This window comes from Gossypium hirsutum, chromosome D02 (genome assembly GCF_007990345.1).
Source record: "Gossypium hirsutum isolate 1008001.06 chromosome D02, Gossypium_hirsutum_v2.1, whole genome shotgun sequence".
Taxonomy (NCBI): domain Eukaryota; kingdom Viridiplantae; phylum Streptophyta; class Magnoliopsida; order Malvales; family Malvaceae; genus Gossypium; species Gossypium hirsutum.
The window spans coordinates 12,156,192-12,179,404 of NC_053438.1; the positions used below are offsets into that span (position 1 = coordinate 12,156,192).

The 23,213-nt window shown below is 33.3% G+C and overlaps 1 protein-coding gene and 2 long non-coding RNA genes across 3 annotated transcripts; all 3 read left to right on the plus strand.

Annotated features, from left to right (window-relative positions):
• Positions 1–13,272: 13,272 nt before the first annotated feature.
• On the plus strand, positions 13,273–16,916 carry LOC107908349 (uncharacterized). Its single transcript, XR_001686991.2, has 4 exons — positions 13,273–13,487; positions 13,641–13,727; positions 16,185–16,325; positions 16,433–16,916. It is a non-coding gene; the product is annotated as an uncharacterized lncRNA (long non-coding RNA).
• Positions 16,917–16,996: 80 nt separating this feature from the next.
• On the plus strand, positions 16,997–17,975 carry LOC107908350 (uncharacterized). The gene is made up of 2 exons (XR_001686992.2): positions 16,997–17,266; positions 17,420–17,975. It is a non-coding gene; the product is annotated as an uncharacterized lncRNA (long non-coding RNA).
• Positions 17,976–19,672: 1,697 nt separating this feature from the next.
• On the plus strand, positions 19,673–22,759 carry LOC107910355 (putative wall-associated receptor kinase-like 16). Its single transcript, XM_041088434.1, has 3 exons — positions 19,673–20,698; positions 20,796–20,972; positions 21,268–22,759. Exons 1-3 carry the CDS (start codon positions 19,765–19,767, stop codon positions 22,467–22,469), a joined length of 2,313 nt encoding a protein of 770 aa, XP_040944368.1. The 5' UTR covers positions 19,673–19,764; the 3' UTR covers positions 22,470–22,759.
• Positions 22,760–23,213: the final 454 nt, after the last annotated feature.

Here is a 23,213-nt window from a genome sequence, read left to right on the forward strand (position 1 = left end):
AATCCATTGTTGCTGTGTTGTTCAAACCCAAGGGGCTGTGTCATATAAATTTCTTCAGACAACTCGCCATTGAGGAAGGCGTTGTTAATATCCACCTGTCGAAGCTGCCATTCGAGTTTAATAGCTAAGGACAGAACAACCCGAATAGTCATTGGCTTGACAACAAGGCTGAACGTGTCTTGAAAATCGATGCCTGCCTCTTGAAGATAGCCCTTAACCACTAGACGACCTTTGTACCAAGCAATAGTACCGTCAGGATTCTTTTTAAGTTTAAAAAGCCACTTGCAACCCACAGCTTTCCTATCAGCAGGTAGCGGAACCAAGTCCCACGTGTGATTTTTCATCAAGGCTTCATACTCCTGTTGTGCTACAAGAGTCCACTCTTTGCTTGTGAAGGCCTGCTCAATTGTCACAGGCTCAACTGCTGCAAGTTCTGTGGTCAGAACCTTGGGTTTGAAAATCCCACTTTTTGACCTCGTTTGCATGGGATGAAGGTTGGATCGTGGTTGCATGGGAGAAGGGTTAACAGGAGGAACTTGAATAGATGAACTCGGCAGACAACTATGAGGATCCGTCGAAGAGCTGGAGTCTGCAGAATTCTGACATGCAGACGTGAAAGGACTGTGAGAACTCAAATGCACAAGAGAGCGGCTTACTTGTGACCCCCTGTATGGAGTGACGGATTGAGGTATAGAAGGCTCCGAAGTTGGCACAGCTGTAGCCGAGTTTGACAAGCTGATTGACCCTGAGCGATATCCCATAATAGGAACAGCACACTGCTGATGTTGAAACATGGGGAGAGCACGAGTGGACTGAGAAGTATTTGCAATCATAGAACCAGCCTCAAAAGGGAAACAACCCTCATCAAACACAACATGTCTGGACACAAACACTATTAGTTCCAGCAAGACACTTGTACCCCTTTTGAACCATACTGTAGCCAAGAAAGACACAAGGCTGAGACCGAAACTGTAACTTGTGAGCCTGAAACGGTCTAAGATACGGATAGCATCGACAACCAAAAACCTTTAGATGCTGATAATTGGGAATAGTTTTATGAAGAACCTCATGAGGAGACTTGCCATGGAGCACCGGTGTTGGAAGTCTATTAATGAGATAAACTGCACTAGTGAAAGCATGAGTCCAGAAGCTTATAGGTAGACTTGCTTGAGCCAATAAAGCCAAGCCAGTGTCAACCACATGACGATGCTTCCTTTCGACCAACCCATTTTGTTCGGAAGTGTGAGGACAGGAAAGTCGATGTCTTATCCCAAGTGAAGTCAATAGCTTTTGAAATGGACGATACCCTCCGCCTCAGTCTGTTTGGAGAGCTCGTATCTTACACCCAAACTGCACTTCAACTAGTTTCTGAAATTAGAGAAACTTGTTCACAACTTCAGACTTACTTTTAATCAAATATAACCACGTATGTCGTGAGTAGGCATCCACAAACGAAATATAATAAAGACAACCATCAGAAATCATAGGGCAGGTCCCCAACGATCTGAAACAATCAGCTCAAAAGGGGCGGTATAAACAGTGTTTGAAGGTGAAAACGGAAACTCGATTTACAATTCTTTAAAACTATATTACACTTCTGAAGAACCGTACCAATAGTCCTATGACAAGGATGGCCAAGACGTCTGTGCCATAGTTTATAACTTGAGTCACCAGCAGAGGACACTCCTGATTGTGCCGTATGAACTGCAGTCGAGCCAACAGACGAGGTGAAACTCTCCAAAGTAGTGGGGTGGTAAACTGATAAATTCCATTACGCATGTGCCCCACCAAACGTGGTCCCTGTCTTGATGTCCTTCACAAAACAATAAAGTGGATGAAATTCAAAATAAACACAGTTGTCATTAGCAAACTGTGCAACAGACATTAGATTCTTGCATATACGAGGAACATGAAGTACATTCTTCAAATGAAAAACCCTGTTGGAATGAACAAACGACGAGGAACCAACATTGTCTACTGGTACAGACATACCATTCCCCATAAACAGTTTATTTTTACCTGTATGCTGAGTCACCTCTCGCAGATTTTGCAAGTCGTTCGTTACATGGTTAGTAGCACCCGAATCAGGAAACCATACAGTGGAAGTGACATTATTGGAAGACACCGGACCAGACGTAGTGGCCATATTAGCCTGCAAACCAGCAGTTTCCAAAGACCCCTTTTGAGTGCAACATGAAGAAGAAGTACATAACTGATGAGAAGGCTCCTGGAACTGATGACACTGAGCTTGCATGGGCTGTTGAGACACACCCTCAAACGACTCATCAAACCTATAGTAACATTTGTGTACAGTATGTCCAATACGACCACAAAGCTGGCATTAAGGTTTGGCATGCATGAACTTCCGTCCACAACCTCTTCCTCTGAAGTTCCTGGAGCCACCACCTCTAAAAGACGATCGAGACCCCTGGCCAAAGTGTTTAGCCTGCCTTCCGTCAAATTCAGAATGTTGAGCCACATTCGCCTACAAAGACATATCCGAAATAATATCTTGTTGCCTAGCCTCACAATCAGTTAACAACTCCGTAAGATAATCAAGAGACACATTCATTATTGATGCAACAATGCGGATTGAGTCGTATTCCACAGGTAAACCAGCCAGAATGATATTGATCTGTTCTTGTTCAGAAACGTTAGTACCAGCAGCAATCAGAGTATCACACTAACCTTGAATCTTGGCAAGATAATCTTGAATAGACAACTGACCTTTCTTCTGTGAATACAATGCATGCCTGAGAGTTAACATTGTTAATGAAGATTTTGCAGCAAACCTTTTGAGAACCTTACTCCACACATCAAAGCTAGTCCCGGCTCCAGTAAGGTAAACCAGTATACTATCAGAAATAGTGGTCAACAACCAAGAAGCCAAGAGCTTATCTTGTTGTGTATGAAAAACAAAGTCAGGATTAGCAACAGGAGACCTATCACTAGCAAGAATAGGTGGAGGAACCTGAATGGTTCCAAGAACAAAACCATGCAAACCATAGCCTTCAAGAATTAACAAGATTTGTTGTTTCCATAAGAGAAAGTTACTAGCAGTAAGTTTCACCGTATCATGTTTGGGAAACTGATGAAGTTTGCGCAAAGAAGCGTGCCCAAGATCTGGAGAAGAAGCCACTGCAACCGGCGTAGCCGTATGAACCGACTGACGATCACCATCAGATACTACATCTGTCGCCATAAAAAAAAATTTATGGCTGTGATACCATATTAACAACTCAATATACTTCTATTATTATCAAAAGAACATACGATTACAACACAAAACTTCACTATTTATAAAACAAATGTTAACTACCCTTAACTACTAACTAACAAGGCTCTACCTCCTAACCGTTAACTGCTGCTAACTGCTGCTAACTACTGCTAACTACATCAGCTATTATATACTCTAATACTATGCATTCTTTCCTCATGGAATACTGATAATCGACAAACATTATTGAGTGTTTCAACAACCAGAATCCAATCTTTAGAGTCAAGTCCAGGTAATAGCTTCTGAAATAGGTATATATGCAAATCAGCAAAAGGTACACGAAATATTAGAAATTGAAGTCTAAATATTAGACGGGATATTGATTAGCTTGTGTTGGCCATAAAACATTATTGGAAAATTTTTATATGAAGATCAATTGTTGGAAATATTAAGAAAAAACCTGAGGTAAGCATAAGTGAACATAATGGGATCCTTTCTGCCATGCAGAAAACATAAAACATTAGTTCAGAGAAGATATATACAATTAAAAAACAATAAATAATAAAACAGAAGAGTAATTTTACTATTGCAGTGTACATTCATAAAAAAAAAATTACTAAGATATCCGTGATAATCAGACAAAGGAAAGATCTCAAAATTTTCATAACCATTTAATTAATTTCTATATTCATTATCTTTCTATAATAGTAGTTTTGAAGTTTCTAAAAATCGAGTTAATACTGATAACTTTTTCAAGACTTACAATTAAATAAGCCACCATTCGTAACCCCAAAGCAAATCCACACATGGCCTTTCAACTATGTTAAACAATAACCTATGGTACAACACAGTGATGTAACATGAAAGAACATAATATGCACAGCAGCACATAGATAGATGCAGATAGGTTATGAAAGAATCACCATGGATTAAAATTGTCATTTTGAATTTTTCTAATTTCCAGACAATTCACTAACAAGAAAAAATGAAGAAAAGTATTCAACAACTATGAAAAAGAAAGATTCTCTACTTCAGCCGATAGTAAAACTTTCGTATAACATGCATGAAAAACCTACAAATAACTAACATACCTAAGAAATTAGGAGAGATGCAGTTTAGGGTTTGGATTTGGTTGAAAAATGACAGCTTTTTAACTATAAGAGAAGAAGAATCTGTACCCTTTGAGGAGATGCTAGTGAAACATTAAGACCATAAAGCAAAACCAATCAAACTACACGAAAATAGGGAACTGTCACTTCCTTGGACAATTTTTACTGCTTGGAGGGTCATATTCTCATGGCTGAAAATGTGTATGAGTCGTCTCTGTCACTTTCGCGCACGAGAGCTTGGACTGCGTTGCTTTGGACAGGGACCACTCCATCAGTTCCAGAACTATTCTGCTCCTGGTCCTGGGTTTCCATTTTCGGATCCACATGATTTAGTATGAGCCCTTCTAAGAGGTATGCAAAAAGAGGGAGAGAGGGGAAGATGATAATGAAACGGTGGTGGCAGAGAGAAACACTGAGGTATTTTGAGGATACCAATTTTAGGGGGGAAATTTAGGGGTTTTAGGGGGAAATTTTGGGATAAAACGGCGCCATTTTTAAAAGTGAAATTATTTTTATGGTGTTTTTATAAAAACGCCACTATTGTTTACTTTTTGCGGCGTTTTCTATAAAAACGTCGCAAAAAATTATTTTATTTTGAACAAAATAATATTTTAATAAGAAAATAAATGATAAAATTACTGTAATTAATTTAACGGCGTTTCTAAGGAAGCGCCGCTAATGCTCAGGGATTTAACGGCGTTTTTGGGATAGCGCTGCAAGAAAAACTAAGCCCAACGGCGCCGTTTTCTGTGTTTTCGGGTATTTAGTGGCGTTTTTAGGAAAGTGCCGCTAATGCTCAAGGATTTAAAATAATTTAAAATATTTCTCAAAAATGGAAAAATTAAAATACTATTATTTAAAATATTTTTAAAGTTTTTTGGATACATTATTGATTTTTTTAGTTTATATATTTCATAATTTCTTATATAATCGTAAAAGAGGTAGTATTAATTTTAAAATATTGAATTAATTATCATTATAGTATATGGTTTAGAGTTTAAGGAGTAGGCCGGGGTATGGATTTAGGGTTTGGGATTTAAAGTTTATGGGTTAGGTGGATTTAGGGGTTAGGGAGATTTAGGGGTTAAGATTAGGGATTTGGGGTTTAGGGTTTCAACGGTTAAGTTAGAGTTTAAGTTTAGATTAATTAGTTTTATTAATTTTTATATCAAATATGTTCTTATATATTTCTAAAATAGATAATAATAAATTTAATATATTGAAATTATGAGTATATAGTTTATATTATTTAAGAGATATATAATAGATAGATGATCACTTTATGCATGTAGATTGATACATGTATCAAATACTTTTAAATATTACTTAAAATTTTAATAATTATTTACGTAAAATTTAAATGAAAGATACAATAAATAAATAAAATATATGAGATTTAGCGACGTTTTTAACAAAAAACGCCGTTACTATATATTCAAATTTCTCAAAACGGCACCGTTTGGATAGAGATTTATTAGTGGCGTTTTTTATAAAAACGCCGCAGAAGGTAAACATTACCTGTAACGACCCAAAATCCATGGGCACCGGAAAAGTGTGTGTTATTGGGCCTCCGTCTTAGTAAATTGGGTTCGAAAATAATTATTAGAAATAATTACGAGACTAGTTGTGTGTTTAATTAGGTTTTAGATTAGGGGTGAGCAAAACTCGATTCGACTCGAAAAAATCGAAAAAAAATTTGAATTTCGAGTTAAACAAATCGAGTTATTCGAGTTAATCGAGTTGTTCGAATCAACTCGAATTTTTTTTCGAATTTCGAGTTCGAATCGAGTTGAGTTTTCAAATTCGAATAACTCGAATAATTCGAATAATTCGAATATCAAACTATAATATTTTACATTTTTACCCCAAACCCCTAAACCTTTTTACTTTTCCCTCAAAACTTTTACTCCTTCCCACTTTCCCCCCAAAACTTTTACTCCCCTCCCCTCCCAACCCCCCAATCTACCGAAAATCTATTTCCCACCAAAATTTTACTCTCCCATTTATTTTTTCTCAAAATTTTACTCCCAAAAACCCTCAAAACCTTTTATTTTCTCCCAAAATTTTTACTCCCTCCCACTTTTCCCCTAAAACTTTTATTCCCTTCCCATCCCACCTCCCATCTACCCCAAACCCTCCCCCCTCCAATTTTTTTTAATATTTTTCCTCCAAAATTTTACTCCCCCTATTTACTTTCCCTCAAACTTTTATTCTCCAAAATTTTTTATTTTCCCCCTAAAATTTTACTTCTCACCCTTTACCCTCAAATAAAAAATCAAAATTATCCAAAAAAATTCACTAAACATAAATAGTAATAATTTTATTTATATCTACTATTTATATTATTAAATTAAATTTCACATTTTATATTATTTATATTATTGAATTGTTTAGTAATATTGAATATTTATATTAAAATTGAATTATTAATTATGCCATAAAATATTCGTGTTAAAATTTTATATTGGTATCAATTTCACATTTTATTTTTAAAATAACTTTTATTAAAAAAATCTATTTTTACATTTAATATATTTTTTAATTCCAAAATACATAGTGACAAGAATCTGAAGATAATTGAAACAACTACGCAAGCAAAGAAGCTAACCAATATATAAAAAATTAATAAATAAATTATGAGGTGATGAAAGTTAATAAAAAATTTGATTAAGGTGGGTGATAGTGGTTACAAGGACCCAAAATTATTTTTTTAAATTTAACTCGAACAAATATATTCGATTTGATTCGATTCGAATTTCATCTCACTCGACTCGATTCGAGAAAACTTCAAATAAATTTAGGATGATAAAATGAGATTCGAAAACTCGATTAACTCGAAAATTTTCGATTCGATTAGATTCGATTTGATCGAATGCTCACCCCTATTTTAGATAGGTGAATTTGGCTTAATTATGAGTAATTAGTAAAAAGGATTAGATTGCAATGGAAGTGAAAGTTTAATTATAGATTAAAAGAAAGTGAAAAGGGCTAAAATGGAAATTAAGCCATTTATATGAAATGAGGCGGCACAAATGCTTTAAAATCTAAGATTTTAATTAAAAAATATATATTATATGTATGTAATTATTATAATTATTATAAATATTTATTCAATTGGTAATTTATTTATTATTTTATTATGGAATAATTAAATTAAGATAAATGTGTGGTGATAAGATGGTACAAGTGTAATAATATATATACACACACTTGTATTATAATTATTATTTACTTAAAATTTAAGTAAAAGATATTAATTAATTAATTATATTATATTATGAGATTTTTATTTGGTAAACAAATTAAATAGTGACAATTGTGTGGTGTTGATGGTGTACAAATGTGAATATATGATTGAATATTTAATAGATATTTAGAATAAAAATATATTATTATAGTATAAAGTAAATAAAATAAAATGAAATAAAAGAAAGAAACAGAATAGGCAAGTGACGAAAACAGAGAAAAAGATGAAACAGAGGAGAAACAGGGGAGAAAGAAAGAAAGAAAAAGAAAAAGGGAAAATAGGGTTTTCAAAGCTTAGAATTTGATTTGGTAAGTCAATTAAGCTATTTTCTCTTAATTCTAATGTTTTAGAAGTTTTAAAACAAGGTTTTGATGGAATTAAATTGATATTTAGAAAGTTCATAGGTTTTCAAGTATAGTTTATGTCGAATAAATTGTTGAATTAGGGATTTAATTGAATGAATTTTAAGTTAGAATTGAAAAAGGGATTAAATTGTAAAAGAAAACTATAAGTTTTATGTTTTAGGGACTAAATTGAGGGAAATTCGAAATTAGAAAAATATGCTGAAATTTTGATAGTTAAATTTGAGTTTGGATGTAATTTAAATAGAAATATAGTGTGAATTGTGTCGAAACCGTTGTTTTGAAAACAAAAATTTAGTTGTCGACTTTAAAAGTAAAACTGGAGTCGCCACCGATCCTTTATTAAGGTGTAATCGACTCACCTTAAAAATTATTTTGGTCTACGAATTTTGAGAAAACGAGTCCGGGAGTCAGTTACGCACGAGTAAGGGTTAGTACCCTCGTAACGCCCAAAATCGGTACCAAATTGATAATTTAATGTCTTAGTGTCGAAGGTTAAAAAGATTTTAAAATAAACTCAAATAATGAAATTTGAAAAAAGGATAATCAATTGTTCAAGTCATGTAAAGAAATCGAGTCCCAATATGTTAGGGTACAATTCCTCATAATCCTCGAACTTTGAATATCACTTTTATTTTATGTGAAAATCTTCATTTTGAGAAGGTAACATGCCGCACCCAATGCGTTAGGACACAGCAAGTTAGGTCCCCAAAAATGATTTTTATACTCATGCATTTTGAATAAAGAATATCATCGGTTATCTAGGATTAGCAAAGAAAATCGGAACCCAATACGTTAGGGCTCAATTTCCTCGAAAATCTCAAACCTTGAATATTGCTTTTATTCAAAAAAAAACTTTTAAATCAAGAAAATAATTTTAATGTATTGTCAAAACCAAAATGTATTTCCCAAAAGGTAAGTTAAAAGTTAGTGTATAATATGAGACAAAAACTTTAACTTAAAGCATATATGAATATATATTTACAAAATATAAAAAAAAACAAACGTTTATGTATAGGTAAGTCATGAAAATACGCTTATGTATATATCCAAATATTTACATATATGTACAATATGTATACAAGTAACGGCATATATATAGAATAATGAAAAATGTTTTAGGAAAAAAAATGTAAATATATATGCTATAAAAATAAATGTACATTCTAAAATGTACATGTATATATATATTTGTAAAAAAATGTGAAGAATAATATATATAATATATATGGAAATATGCGTGAATACATATGTACAAAGGTAGAAAAGAAACTAAAATATAAAAGCATATCTATATTATAAAAAATATGTTTGTATGTACAAAAATATATGTACGTATTTATAAAAGTTTTTAAAAAAATGTATATATACTATATATATGCGTAGAAATATAGAAATAATAAGTGATAATAAATAATATAATAATAATGATAAAAGTAAAAAAACCGAATTGCAAAAAAAAAATCAATAAATGAAATTAAAATAGAACGAAGGACTAATATGCCACACGCGCATTACATGGGGGGCCAAATTGGCAATAACCCAACTTCCCAAAACACTGTGTGTTGGCATAGACTAAAGTGAACAAATTCAAATTAGACCAGGAAAAATCAAAAAATCAAAAAATAAAATTTGGAACAATGTGAAAATACCAAGGGGCAATCGCGCAAATTACCCATTTAGGGTGAAAACGCGCGGACCCCAACCCACACCAAACGGCGCCGTTTTGTTCTTTAGTCTTAAAACAATTTTTTGCTAAAAACCTATCTGCAGCAGAAAGCAAAAAATAAAAGGGAAAAACACTCTCTGCTAGGGTTTTCTTTACCCATCATCGCGCCGCCACTCAACCTCTATGCCCCGATTTCGACGGGGAAGAAGCCGGATCGACGACTCCGGCGACCAGGTAAGGCTCTTCTCCCTTTCTTTTTTATTTTAAATGAAAAATAAATAAGAAAAATCAAAAATCAAAAACACAATTCACCTTCGAAAAAAAAATTGGAATCTCAGTCTTTCTCTCTATTTTCGTCTGTTTTTTTACACTGAAAAATTCCTCCCCCTTTTTACACTATCATCATTCGGTTTTATAGCCGAATCCTAGAGAAATAATAATAAAACAAAATAAATCCCTTGATTCCTGCTATATTTTGCTATATATTATTTGTGATCTGTTGCAGATTCGTAGGAGACGTGTACGGCGTGCGTGGAGAGGGCCATCTCCGAGTCTTGCGGCGACTGGGCACTCGCTGGAGGCGTGGAGGCTGCTGCAGCTAGGTTGAGTGGTGCTTAGGGTTTCTGGTTTTTTTTGTGGGCTAGGTTTAGTTTGTTGGGTCTATTGGGCTGTTTGGGTATTGGGTTTGTAAAAAATTGGGCCTTTATTTTTTTGCATGCGGGCCCGGGTAGATTGGGCTGGTTACAAATTGAATTAAGAAAGTAAGTGAATTTAGTTAGGATTAAATTAAGAATAAGGAAGAAATTGAATAGAAATTCAATTATTTATTTTAATTTAATGCTGTAATTCATAGCAAAAATTATTATTATTTTCGTAGCTAACAAAGAGCCCGAGACATCAACATCAAAAGGAAAGGAGAAAGCTATCGAGGACTAAAACGGGAGATTTACGGTTTGTATTAATATAATTCAAGTTATTTATTATTAAATGTTAAATTTTAATTTATGTGTTTAGTAAATGAAATGTGAGGTAAGTATTAATATTAATAATAATATTATTATTATTATTATAATGAGTGGGAATTAAATTGAATAGTTGATATGAATTAATATTTGAATTGTTTGTTGATTGAAAGTGGGAAGTGAATTTAAATCGAATAGTGACCGATATTAAATTGAATGGAAATGTATTGAGTTGTGAAAATGTGTGAATTGTGGATTAATTATTGATTGAAAGGTGGAAAAATGATTGAATTGAAAATGTGAGAAATTGTGATTGAATTGGGATTATATGTGACTTAAATACCCTATTAACTAGTCGGGCTGAGTCAGATATAGTTGGCATGTCATAGGATTGAAAGAGTTTAGGGATACTTCGACCTCGAGTCGATGAGACAATGGGTGTCAACTATTACTTCGAACTATCTGATGAGGCACTGGGTGCCATTCTGGTGTGTTTGGTTGGATCCGTGTATCCGCTAAAGTCGGAGTTTTGTTAATAGGGTAATTAATGAAATGATAAACCGAACGAGTTGATCGAACGAGCTACTGAAATGAAATGAAAAGGTTGAATTGTGAATTGAAATGTGAAATGAGATTGAAAAATGAATGAGAAATGAACCTAAGGTTCATGATATGTTCAAATTCAAATTGTGGATATATGATATTGATTGATGGATTGCTATTGTTGAGATATTGAATTTAAATTTGTATATACGATTTATGCATTGTATGTTTATTATTGTTATAATTTGAATTATGGTAATACCACTGAGTATGAAATACTCAACGTACGGTTGTTTCCGTGCGCAGGTCGATAAAAGTCAAAGGTCCCGGTTCAGCATCCAGATTAATGCCGACTTCAGCAAAACTTTGGTGATGTATTTTTCTTTTGGTAAATGTGGCATGTACATAGGATGTGTATAAAGAGTATTATGTTTTAATATAAATGGCTAAGAATGTTAGTATTATAAGTTTAAGATTTATAATGAATGAAGTTTACCTATTTTGATTTATTTATTGTTTTGTTAAATTTAAATTAATATTATGTAGATTGAGTTTGATTAGAAGTATTTAGAATAGAAAATAAGAATGTAAAATAAATTGGTTGATTTGGTTATATTTGGAAATGTTATGGATTTTAATTGCAGGGGGTTGTATGTAAAAATAAGTAGAAGTGTTGCTGAAATTTTTAAAATATATATATAATTAAAGAAAAAAATAATAATAAAAATTTGAATGAAGTCAATTAGTAAAATTTATATGATTTTATGACTCTTTTTTGTATATGTTGTTAATTGTTTATAAATTATTGTAGATTATCTGATATGTCTAGTAATGCTTCGTAACCCTGTTTCGGCGACGGTTTGGGGTTAAGGGGTGTTACATTACCAGCGTTTTGATAAAAAAACACCACAAACATTTATTGCATTTTCTGATTCGTCGTCATTTCAGTTTAGGGATTAAATTTGAGTTCCAACGTTTTTCTGAAAAACGCCAAAAATGATATTTAAAAGTTGGCAAAACGGCGCCGTTTCAATGGAAGGATGGAATCTTTTTGTGGCGTTTTTGGGAAAACGCCAGAACATTACCTTATATTTTAATTAAACGACGCTGTTTCTTTCTTTACTTGAAATTTTAGTGGCGTTTTCTATTAAAACGCTACAAATGCGGATGCAATGGCGGCGTTTGTCCAAAAATGCCGCAACTCTGAATTAAGAGGACATTTAACTTAATTCCTCCGTGTCGTTCTTTACCAAATTATTATTGGATAAAAATACATTTTTATACCAAATTTGGTAAAAAAATAAAAAATTTTTAGGGGTTATGCTTTAAGGGTTAGGGGGATTTAGGGGTTAGGAGTTATGCTTTAAGGGCTAAGGGGGATTTAGGGGTTATGGGTTAGAGATTTAAGATTTAAGGGTTATTAATTTTTATATTAAATACTTTTAAATATTACTTAAAATTTTAATAATTATTTATGTAAAATTTTAATTAAAGATACAATAAATAAATAAATAAATAATAAAATTTATTCAAATTTTAGCAAATATTTATTGCATTTTTCGATACGTCGTCGTTTGAGATTAGGGATTAAATTTTATTTGTGGAAAAACGCCGTAAATTATCTTATAAAATTTGGGAAAACGGCGCCGTTTCAGTTAATAATTTGTGGCATTTTTTATGAAAACGCCAGAAAATTGACTTATATTTTAATAAAACGGCACCGTCTCTTTCTGTACTTGAAATTTTAGTGGCGTTTTTTACTAAAACGCCGCAAATGTGGATACAATAGCCGCAAATACTTATAAATAAAGTGAATATTTAGTGGCGTTTCTATGAAAACGCCGCAAATAATATTTGAAAAATTGAATAAAACGGCACCGTTTCATTGACGAGTTTAGTTGGCAGTGGCGTTTTTATCAAAACGCCGAAAAATTTGTAAGATTTGTGGCGTTTTTCTTTAAGCGCCGCTTCATGAAATGAATTTATACTAACGTTTTTGCTAGAAACGCCGGAAATATGCATTAAAGTTTAGTAAAATGACACCGTTTTTTCTCATCAGTACTTTATTTTTGTGGCGTTTTTTTATTAGAACGCCGCAAATATCAGAAGCAATAACGGCGTTTTTGCCTAAAAAGCACAAATATAGCTTAAAATTTCTGTAAATGGTGCCATTTCTTTACACGGTATTAATCTTTATCAGTTTTAAGTGATATATGCCTTAATTTTACTGTCTGAGAAAGAAAGAAATTTGGGAAGAAAACGCAGAGGGAAGCTTGAATCGAAAGGTGAAAAAATACAAAGGAAAAGATCCAGGGGAGAACTCAGAACCGAAGCAACGGTTGATTCGATCTATCAAAGCTGCGAAATTTGTATCCCAGGTAAGCCTTCTTCTATCGATTGTCGATCTATATTTAGGGTTCTTGTTCTGTCAAATTTGTGAATTTTTCCCAATCGTTATTCTTCTTTTTACCTTTCTGCTTAACTGTTTTAAAATGCTGCTATTTGTATGTGGATACGCTTGAAATACAAAGAGAAAGAAGCAGAGGAGAAGTCCAGCTACAACTGAACCGAAGCAAAGGTCGAATTGAACATTCAAAGCTGCGAAATTTCGATCCCAGGTATGCCTTTTTCTATCGATTGTGGGAGAAGCATTTAGGGTTTTGTTTCTGTCAATTTTAGGGATTTTTTCTGATGGTTATTCCTCATTTTTCCTTGTTGTTTAACTGTTTATGCTGCCACCACTATGGCTACAAGGGAAGAAGCATTCACTTAAAACTGAAACCATAAAAAAAAATGAAGTCTCCAATTGAGAACATATCTCTAGTTATGGCCAAATCTTATATATTGCTGGAATGTATTTACTTGCTTGAAGTTAGTCTCAAAATAATTACTTATAACTTTGGAATATATACTTGCTGGAATATATTCCAGTTGCTTGAAGTTAAGAAATGTTGTGAAATGGCTGGTTTGGCTCTACAATTTGTGATATCAGCTGTGCTTGGGGATCCCACAAGTCTTATTGCTGGAGTTATTGGAACATTGATGTCGTGAGGTTGATTGTAAATTATGGGGGTTTCTAACTGTTTGTTATCTTGCCTGGTTTAGTTCAAGTTCATGTAGGTGTTTGTGTAAGAAAAAAGAACATGAAGAGAGTAGAATGTTTAGCTTTTGGGTAGCTGAAGCTCATGCTTTTACCTGTTATCTGTTTGTGAATAAATTCTCTGCATGGTAACTCACTTTCAAGAAAATATCATTTTCTTTAGAATTTGTTTTAACTTATTTTATTTAAATTCGAACAATTCGAACAAAATTCACCTATCAAATTAGCTACCCCTTGCAATTATGTATGATGATATTAGAAATATATGTGTCGAGGTTCAAATCTAAATACTCAAATCCTCATGAGATAATAAACCTATAAAAGTAGAACAATGCAAAAGCTTAGCTTATGGTTGAGAAGGAAACATATATGAGATTTGGAGAACATGTCGAGAAAAGGTATAGCAATGCAAATAGGCCAACAAAAAAGATAAGAATTATAGTTGTCTAAATGGCTTTTTAATTATGCAAAAGAAGAGAAAAGGATGAAAGAAAAAAGAGTGCAATAATTGAGACAGTTTTACAAACATGGGTCCCCAAAATTATTTATATAAAAAAATGTAAAATGATGAAACTAAGGACTACAATACAAAACACCACAAAATGAGAAAAACAAACAAATCAAATCTCAATCATCTAACCATATATATAATGTATGTATATATTGTGTCCTTAGCATCATTAATGACCTGGATACTTTATATTTTTAAGTTTATATTACATTACTTACATTACTTACTAAAATTTATAATTTACATTACTTAAATATATTACATTACTTAAAATTTATATATATATTTAAAATTTTTATATATGGTATGGATATATAACTTATATTTTAATTTTATTGTCAATAAATTTTATAATTTTAAAAATAATTGTAAATGTTATTTTTTAAATATTAAAATCTATTTTTTAATATATCACCCCATATATGGTATGGATATATAACCTACCTTTTAATTTTATTAGTAATAAATTTTATAATTTTAAAAATAATTATAAATAATATACATAAAAGTGATATACTTACATAACTTATATATAAACTTATATATAAACTTGCATAACTTACATAATAACATAATAACTTACATAATACACAACTTACATAACTTAAATAACTTACATAGTACATAACTTTGATAACTAATATTATACACAAATTACATAACATACACTTAAATACATAACTTACATAACTTACATAGTACATAACTTACATAATACACAACTTAATTAATATTATACATAACATACATAATACATAATACGCAACTTAATTAATATTATACATAACATACATAATACACATAACTTACATAGTACATAACATACACTTAAATACATAACTTACATAGTACATAACTAACATAATACACAACTTACATAACTTAAATAACTTACATTGTACAGAACTTTGATAACTAATATTATACACAAATTACATAACATACACTTAAATACATAACTTACATAACTTACATAGTACATAACTTACATAATACACAACTTAATTAATATTATACATAACATACATAATACATAATACACAACTTAATTAATATTATACATAACATACATAATACATAATACACATAACTTACATAGTACATAACTAACATAATACACAACTTAAATAACTTAAATAAGTTACATAGCTTACATAATACATAACTTACATAACTTATATAATACATAACTTACATAATTTACCTAATACATAAATATATATCATATCATAACTTACATAACTCATTTATAGTTATAACTGAACAACTTACATAATTTATATAACTTAATAATTTTAAAATATATCATTCCATAACTTACAAATTAAATACAATAATTAATAACGTACATAATACATAACTTTTCAACTATTTTATATGTGCTGTTTTATTTCAACTACTTTATATGTGCTGTTATTATTGTAATTAGTTACTAAATTTTCAACCATTTTATGTGTGTTGCAGATAAAATGCCTAGAAGAAAAATGCGAGATGTAGGCATTGTTCAAAATGCTCCAAACTCGGCAGAAACAAATAGTGAACAACGGACAGCTATTGGATCTTCGAATGTTTCGAATACACTTGAGGATCTTACAGAAGTTCAAAGTAATTTTACATTTAATTTACATGCGTGTTGACTTATAATTGATTTATTTTTCAAATTCTTATATTATAATATACCATTTTTCAATTGAAAATGGTGGAATGCGCAGAGGTTGAGGACGTACGCTACTTAGAGAGTTATACGAGTTAGATCCAGTCGAGCGTGTCAAAGTTGGACGAAACAGTTTTGGTCATTCTGTTGGAACAGAAGCTCGACTTTTAGCACGAAATGCGAATATGTTGCCTATCAACTACGAGTCATGGCATAAAATGCCCGATAGTAACAAAAACCAAGCCCTCGATAATATTAAGGTAACAAAACATTAAAGTCATCTGTAATACTTAGGTTTAAGTTTAATTTATATTTACTTTCTTAACTTGTGTTTTTTGTGGGCGAGGTTTGCTTTAGAGGTCTCGGATACTTATGTAAAGAAGGCATTGGAAAAAAGATGGAGAGACCATTAAAGTACTTTAAAGAAAGATTATTATAAGACAAAAACAACCCTCGAAGAGAAATTGCAAAATGTCCCGCCGGGTATGCTGAGGTACCAATGGGAAGAAGCGGTTAGATTTTGGCAATCGAAGAAAGGCGAGGTATGACGTACTTCCAAACTCTTGTAATTATTTTGGTTTATAGTATTTACTATTTACGTACTAAAAATTTCATAACATAGGATCATGAATGAGTTGGAAAAAGCAGTAAGCAGAAACAAAAATTCAGTCACACAGCCGGGTCGAAAAGTTTTGCATGTGTAGCTGAGGCAGAGGTATTTTTAATTTTTTAATATCTGTCAAATATGTATAACTTTCCATTAAATAATATTTTTACTACTATATTGTAGGAACTGTCGTCCGGTCAAAAAGTTAGACGCCTTCAACTTTTTGAAATTACACATAGGAAGAAAGATGGATCTCCTATGACTCCTAAAGCTGCAGAAATTATGGTACGTTTACTTAATAAGATTTGACTTGTTTTAGTTATTTATAATATTTATTTTCTAATGGTTTAATTCATTGCTTGTAATGCGACTATTGTTAAGTTATGTTGCATTTTTTTAATATATATTGCATTCCTAACTATGTGATTTATTTATTAGGAAAAATTAAAGGATAAAAAGCCGGAGTACGAAGCGATTGCTTCCAGTGAGAGTTCTGTTCATCTTGAAGACATTGATAACCAGATTATTGCTGAAGTTTTGAGTCATGAAAGGTATGGTCGGGTTAGATTTCAAGGATCTTTTATTAACCCAACCCAATATTTTGGATCCAGCTCGCGGCAATACATGTCTTCGGCGAGTTAGTCTCAAGCTGAAGTTCAAAGGTTAAAAGACCAGATGACTCAGATGCAAGCGACCACAATTGAGTTCAAAAGAAATATGAAGAACTCCAACTACAACTTAAAGCAGAGGCGGCAGTAAGGGAAGCAAAGGTGGCAGCGAGGGCAGCAGAGGCGGCAGTGAGGGAAGCAGAGCAGAAAGTACGACGAACTCCAACAGTAGCTTCAAGATATGATGAAGATATTTCAACAATCGCAACATCCGCCGTCATAGTGTATTGTATAAATATTTTTATCATTTTAACTTTTAACATTTTTGTAAAAATAATATGAATTATATTTTATTTACTGATATTAATATTATTTTATTCATTTAATTTAAAATATTATATAGATTTATTGCTTTTGGCTGGTTTAGATTGGGTTGTTTTTGATTTGTTGCTGCAGGATGGCTGATAATATAAAAAATTAATTCTGCAAAAATCCCAAAATTAGTGACGTTTTTAGGAAAAAAGTCGCTAAAGGTCATCAAACAATAGCGGCGTTTGTGAGGCAAGCGTCGCTAAAGAATATGAACTTTAGCGGCGTTTGTGGGAAAAGCGCCGCTAAAGAACATGACCTTTAGCGGCGTTTGTGATAGATGCGCCGCTAAAGAACATGACTTTTAGCGGCGTTTGTGGGGAAAACGCCGCTAAAGAACATGTTCTTTAGCGGCGTTTGTGGGAGAAGCACCGCTAACTTTAGCGGCGTTTGTCGGTGAAACGCCGTAAATGTTAGCGCTGTTGACAACAGCGACATTTTTTTGCGGCGCTTCTAAAAAACGCCGCTAAAAACCTGTTTTGGTGTAGTGGCCGCTAAATCCCTGAAAGCTCAGAAAACGGCGTCGTTGGGCTTAGGTTTTTTTGCGGCGCTTTCTTAAAATTGCCGTTAAATCCCCGAAAGCTCAGAAAACGGCATCGTTGTGCTTAGGTTTTTTTGAGGCGCTTTCCCAAAAATGCCGCTAAAGCCTTGAGCATTAGCGACACTTTCTTAAAAACGCTACTAAATCCCCGAAAGCTCAGAAAACGGCATCGTTGGGCTTAGGTTTTTTGCGACGCTTTCTCAAAAACGCCGTTAAAGCCCTGAGCATTAGCGGCGCTTTCTTAAAAACGCCACAAAATCCCCGAAAGCTAAAAAAACGGCGTTATTGGGCTTAGGTTTTTTTGCTGCGCTTTCTCAAAAACGCCGCTAAAGCCCTGAGCATTAGCGGCGCTTTCTTAAAAACGCCACTAAATCCACGAAAGCTCAGAAACAACGTCATTGGGCTTAGGTTTTTTTGAGGCGCTTTCTCAAAAATGCTGCTAAATCCTCGAAAGCTCAGAAAATGGCGCCGGTTGGATTAGGTTTTTTGCGACGCTTTCAGGAAAATGCCGCTAATGTTCATTTTCAGCGGCGTTTTCCATAGAACGCCGCTAATGATCGATCTTTTGCGGCGTTTTTTATCCAAACGCCGCTAAAAGCCTGTTTTGGTGTAGTGATGGGAGGGAGAGCGTTAAGGGATGCTGTGGAAGTGTTGAGGGTGTGAATCACAGCCTGGTGGGGTGTTCATTTCATTGCTTATTCCATTATAAGTTTGGGTGTTGATTATTGACCTGCTTCTATTCTTATGTGTCTAAATTGCCGGGTAAAAAATAGTATATGAGCACGTGTATAATAATCCATAAACACTAGCATATAGAGAATCACTACTTGTTTTATATAAATTTATATTTTAAAAAGGGTTGTTAGCAATATAATATCACAAATTGAAAAGATAATAACTTAAAATTTTACATAAATTATTTAAAATATATAACTATAAGAATTAATTTATCATTTATCTAATTTTGATTTTTTTTTTTGAAAGAGATGGTTCAACGTAATGATCCGTGATGTTCTTACTCACGTTATACCCTATGATTTATTAAATAAAAATTAAACATTTTATTTTATTTAATGTATAAGCATAACATAAAAAGTGTACTTTCTTTAATACAAAAATCACAAGTTCAAACCAATTACCGCTGACGGGTCAACACCGAAAATTCTAAAGGAAAGACGTCAGTAATCGGCATTTTGCCGTGTAGAACGAGTCCCATGTTTGATTTACTACATATCAAACAAACCGGTCTATGAATCTTTTATTTCATGCCTGGTCACCGTAGAACTAAATTAAAGCATCGATCCATCTCTATGTATAATCTAGGAAATACGGCGATGGGTTTGATCAGATCAGTACTACTTATGCAGCTGATGATCTTCCTTAATGTTATATTGACGGTAAAAGCTTCAACACCAGCGGTGGCAAAACCCGGCTGCCAAAGCCGCTGCGGGGATGTTATTATCCCATACCCGTTCGGTACCGGCGGCGATTGCAACATCACTGAACAATTTCTCATCACATGTAACACTAGTTACATACCCAACAAAGCGTTCTTAGGCAACGGTAACCTCGAAGTCATCAACATATCTACCGATGGTCAGTTGCGCATCTTTTCGAATGCAAGCTATGATTGTTACAACACATCATACAGAAATTGGTCATATTACCGGCTCCAGCTTTATAAATTTTCAATAAACAATAACAAGAATAAGTTCACGGCAATCGGGTGTGACACCTATGCTCGGGTGGAAGGTTACCTCGGACAACGTTATGCAACCGGTTGCTTGTCGTTATGTAACAACATTACCGATGTTTCAAACGGGTCTTGCTCTGGGATTGGCTGCTGTCAGACAAGTATTCCAAAGGGTGTGATGAGCTATAACATCACAATTGAAAGCTATGAGAACCATGTCGATGTCTTGCCCGAAAACCCTTGCAGCTTTGCATTTGTTGCAGAGAATGATAACTATATCTTCTCTGCTTCAGATCTTCGTGGTTCCAATTTTAAAGACAAGCAGTTTCCAGTCACTGTTGATTGGACAATAGGGACTACGAGTTGCAAGGAAGCGAAAATGGATACCAAGAATTTTGCATGCCAAGAGAATAGTAATTGCGTCGATTCAGAAAATAACTCTGGATATTTCTGCAAGTGTTTTAAGGGTTACGAGGGGAACCCTTACCTCCCCAATGGATGTCAAGGTAACTATATATTTATATATACCCCATAACTGTATTTGTAGTTTCTAACATTAAAGATAGTATTATTTATTACTTACATACAATCTGCAAATTTCAGATATAAATGAGTGTGAAACGATGAGTTCTTGCAATGGAACATGTATCAACTTACCAGGAACATTTAATTGTTCATGTCCGGAGGGCTATGAAGGTGATGGTTGGAAAAATGGAACAGGTTGCAGTTTACCCAATAGAGATAAGTCCAAGAGATCTCCCCTTATTGATATTGCTCTAGGTTAGTAATTTTGATGCCTAGTATAGAATTATTTATTTATATTTAACTATAATATCGATTATACTTTTATGAAATATTTTGTAAGCCAGTAGAACTAGATTTACGACCAGGAGTCATGCTTAACTTCCAATGTTGAGTCATTTGGGTCGGCTCGCACAAACAATTTCATCATTTATTAAGATACATTTTATATGATTTTTCACTTTTAGATTATATTAATATTACTATGACTAATATAACTATTATTATTATTTTCTTTAAAATAATAAACAATTATTTTATGCTTTGAATATAGGAAGTAGCATCGGATTTCTTGGTCTCCTTTTGGGGATAGTATCATTGTGTTGGATGCTAAGGCAGAGACAAATCTCTAAATTAAAAGATGCTTACTTTCTGCAAAATGGTGGCATTTTATTGCGGGAAGAGCTTTCGAAACGACAAGGGTACCGTGAAGATGTTAAAGTATTTACAGCAGAGGAACTCAAGAAGGCAACAAACAATTACCATGAAAGCAGAATTTTAGGACAAGGAGGACAGGGGACAGTGTACAAGGGAATATTAGCTGATAATCGAATAGTTGCCATTAAAAAGTCAATAATTGGAGATCCTAGCCAAGTTGAACAATTCATTAATGAAATAATGGTGCTCTACCAAATCAACCACAAGAATGTTGTCAAACTCCTCGGATGCTGTTTGGAGACACAAGTTCCACTGTTAGTTTATGAATATATCACGAATGGAACCGTTTTTCATCATTTGCATAATGATGATGCTGCCTCCCATCTTCCATGGGAGACTCGTTTGAGAATCGCCACTGAAACAGCAGAAGCCCTTTCTTATTTGCACTCTGCAGCTTCTATTCCAATCATTCACCGGGACATCAAGTTGGCTAACATACTGTTAGATGAAAATCACACTGCAAAAGTTTCTGATTTTGGTGCTTCGAGATTGATCCCATCCGATCAAGCTCAAATAACTACAATTGTGCAAGGAACTTTCGGTTACTTAGATCCTGAATACATGCTTACAAGCCTTCTTACTGAAAAGAGCGATGTCTATAGCTTTGGGGTTGTGCTTATGGAGATGTTAACAGGACAAAAAGTAGTTTGTTTCAAAAGATCGGAAGAAAGTCGAGTTTTGGCAATGTACTTTGTCTCTTTGATGAAAGAAAACCGCTTGCTCGACATCCTCGATCCTCGGGTGCTTAATGATGAAAATGTTGAGCAGCTAAAGGAAGTAGCAACTTTAGCTTGCAGATGCGTGAGAGTGAAGGGAGAGGAAAGGCCAACGATGAAGGAAGTTGCTCATGAATTAGCAGGACTACAAGCAATGCCTAAGCATCCTTGGAGTAAAAGTAATTTAGCAGGAGAAGAATCTGAATACTTGCTTGGTAAGTTTCCTAGCACTTACGATGATGGTGTAACGAGCAGCTCGATGGGGATGGGGTATGATAGCATAAATAACAAAATCACATTTGAACTTGAAGGTGCTCGCTAAGTATGTAATCATATTATTATTTGTACATATCACATTTGAGCCTGAAACAGCTCGACGGGGGTATGATTTTAAGTAGTTTGCTTCTACATTTCCTAGTTTTGAGAGAAATACAATGTTAAGTTACAATAGATAAATATCCTTTTCCTCAAAATGTCTTAAAAGTGAGGTTTATTTATTGAAGCATAAGGTAAGTTGCAAGGATGAAGACTCAAGTTTCAAATGATTAAATAATTGAATTGCTCTGGACATGTCTCATTTTGTGAAAATCGACTCCTTTCTTTTTTATGGAACTAATTTTAACTCACGTGCATTAAATATATTAGTGTGAATATTATAAACAATAAACATAATAGATATTGGAAAAGACCTAATATAATTAAGGGCAAACTACCAAAATTGTCACTTTTGTTTACCTCAAGATACATTTTAGTCATTTATGTTGAAAAAGTTACGTTTAAGTCACGTTAACATGTTGTAACATTTTAGTCACTGAGTCGTTAATTATCATTAACGGTGTAACAGTAAGTTGATGTGGCACGTTAAATGTAACACCCCAAACCCGACCTAGACGTTATGGTCGAATCTGGAGGAATTACATTAGTTTGTTTAAAAACCTAGAAATTTAAATCTAGAAAAATATGTGCCATTTAATTTCAGTCAGGAACGTTTAGAGGCGTTTAATGTTCTTGAGGAAAAATTAATCAATGCCCCGATTATAGTTGCACCTGATTGGAATTTACCCTT

Coding starts and splice junctions, on each gene's coding strand:
- LOC107910355 (XM_041088434.1), top strand. CDS start 19,765: ATGCCTGGTCACCGTAGAACTAAATTAAAGCATCGATCCATCTCTATG. Junction 20,699..20,795: donor CCTCCCCAATGGATGTCAAG/GTAACTATATAT, acceptor TGCAAATTTCAG/ATATAAATGAGTGTGAAACG. Junction 20,973..21,267: donor CCTTATTGATATTGCTCTAG/GTTAGTAATTTT, acceptor CTTTGAATATAG/GAAGTAGCATCGGATTTCTT.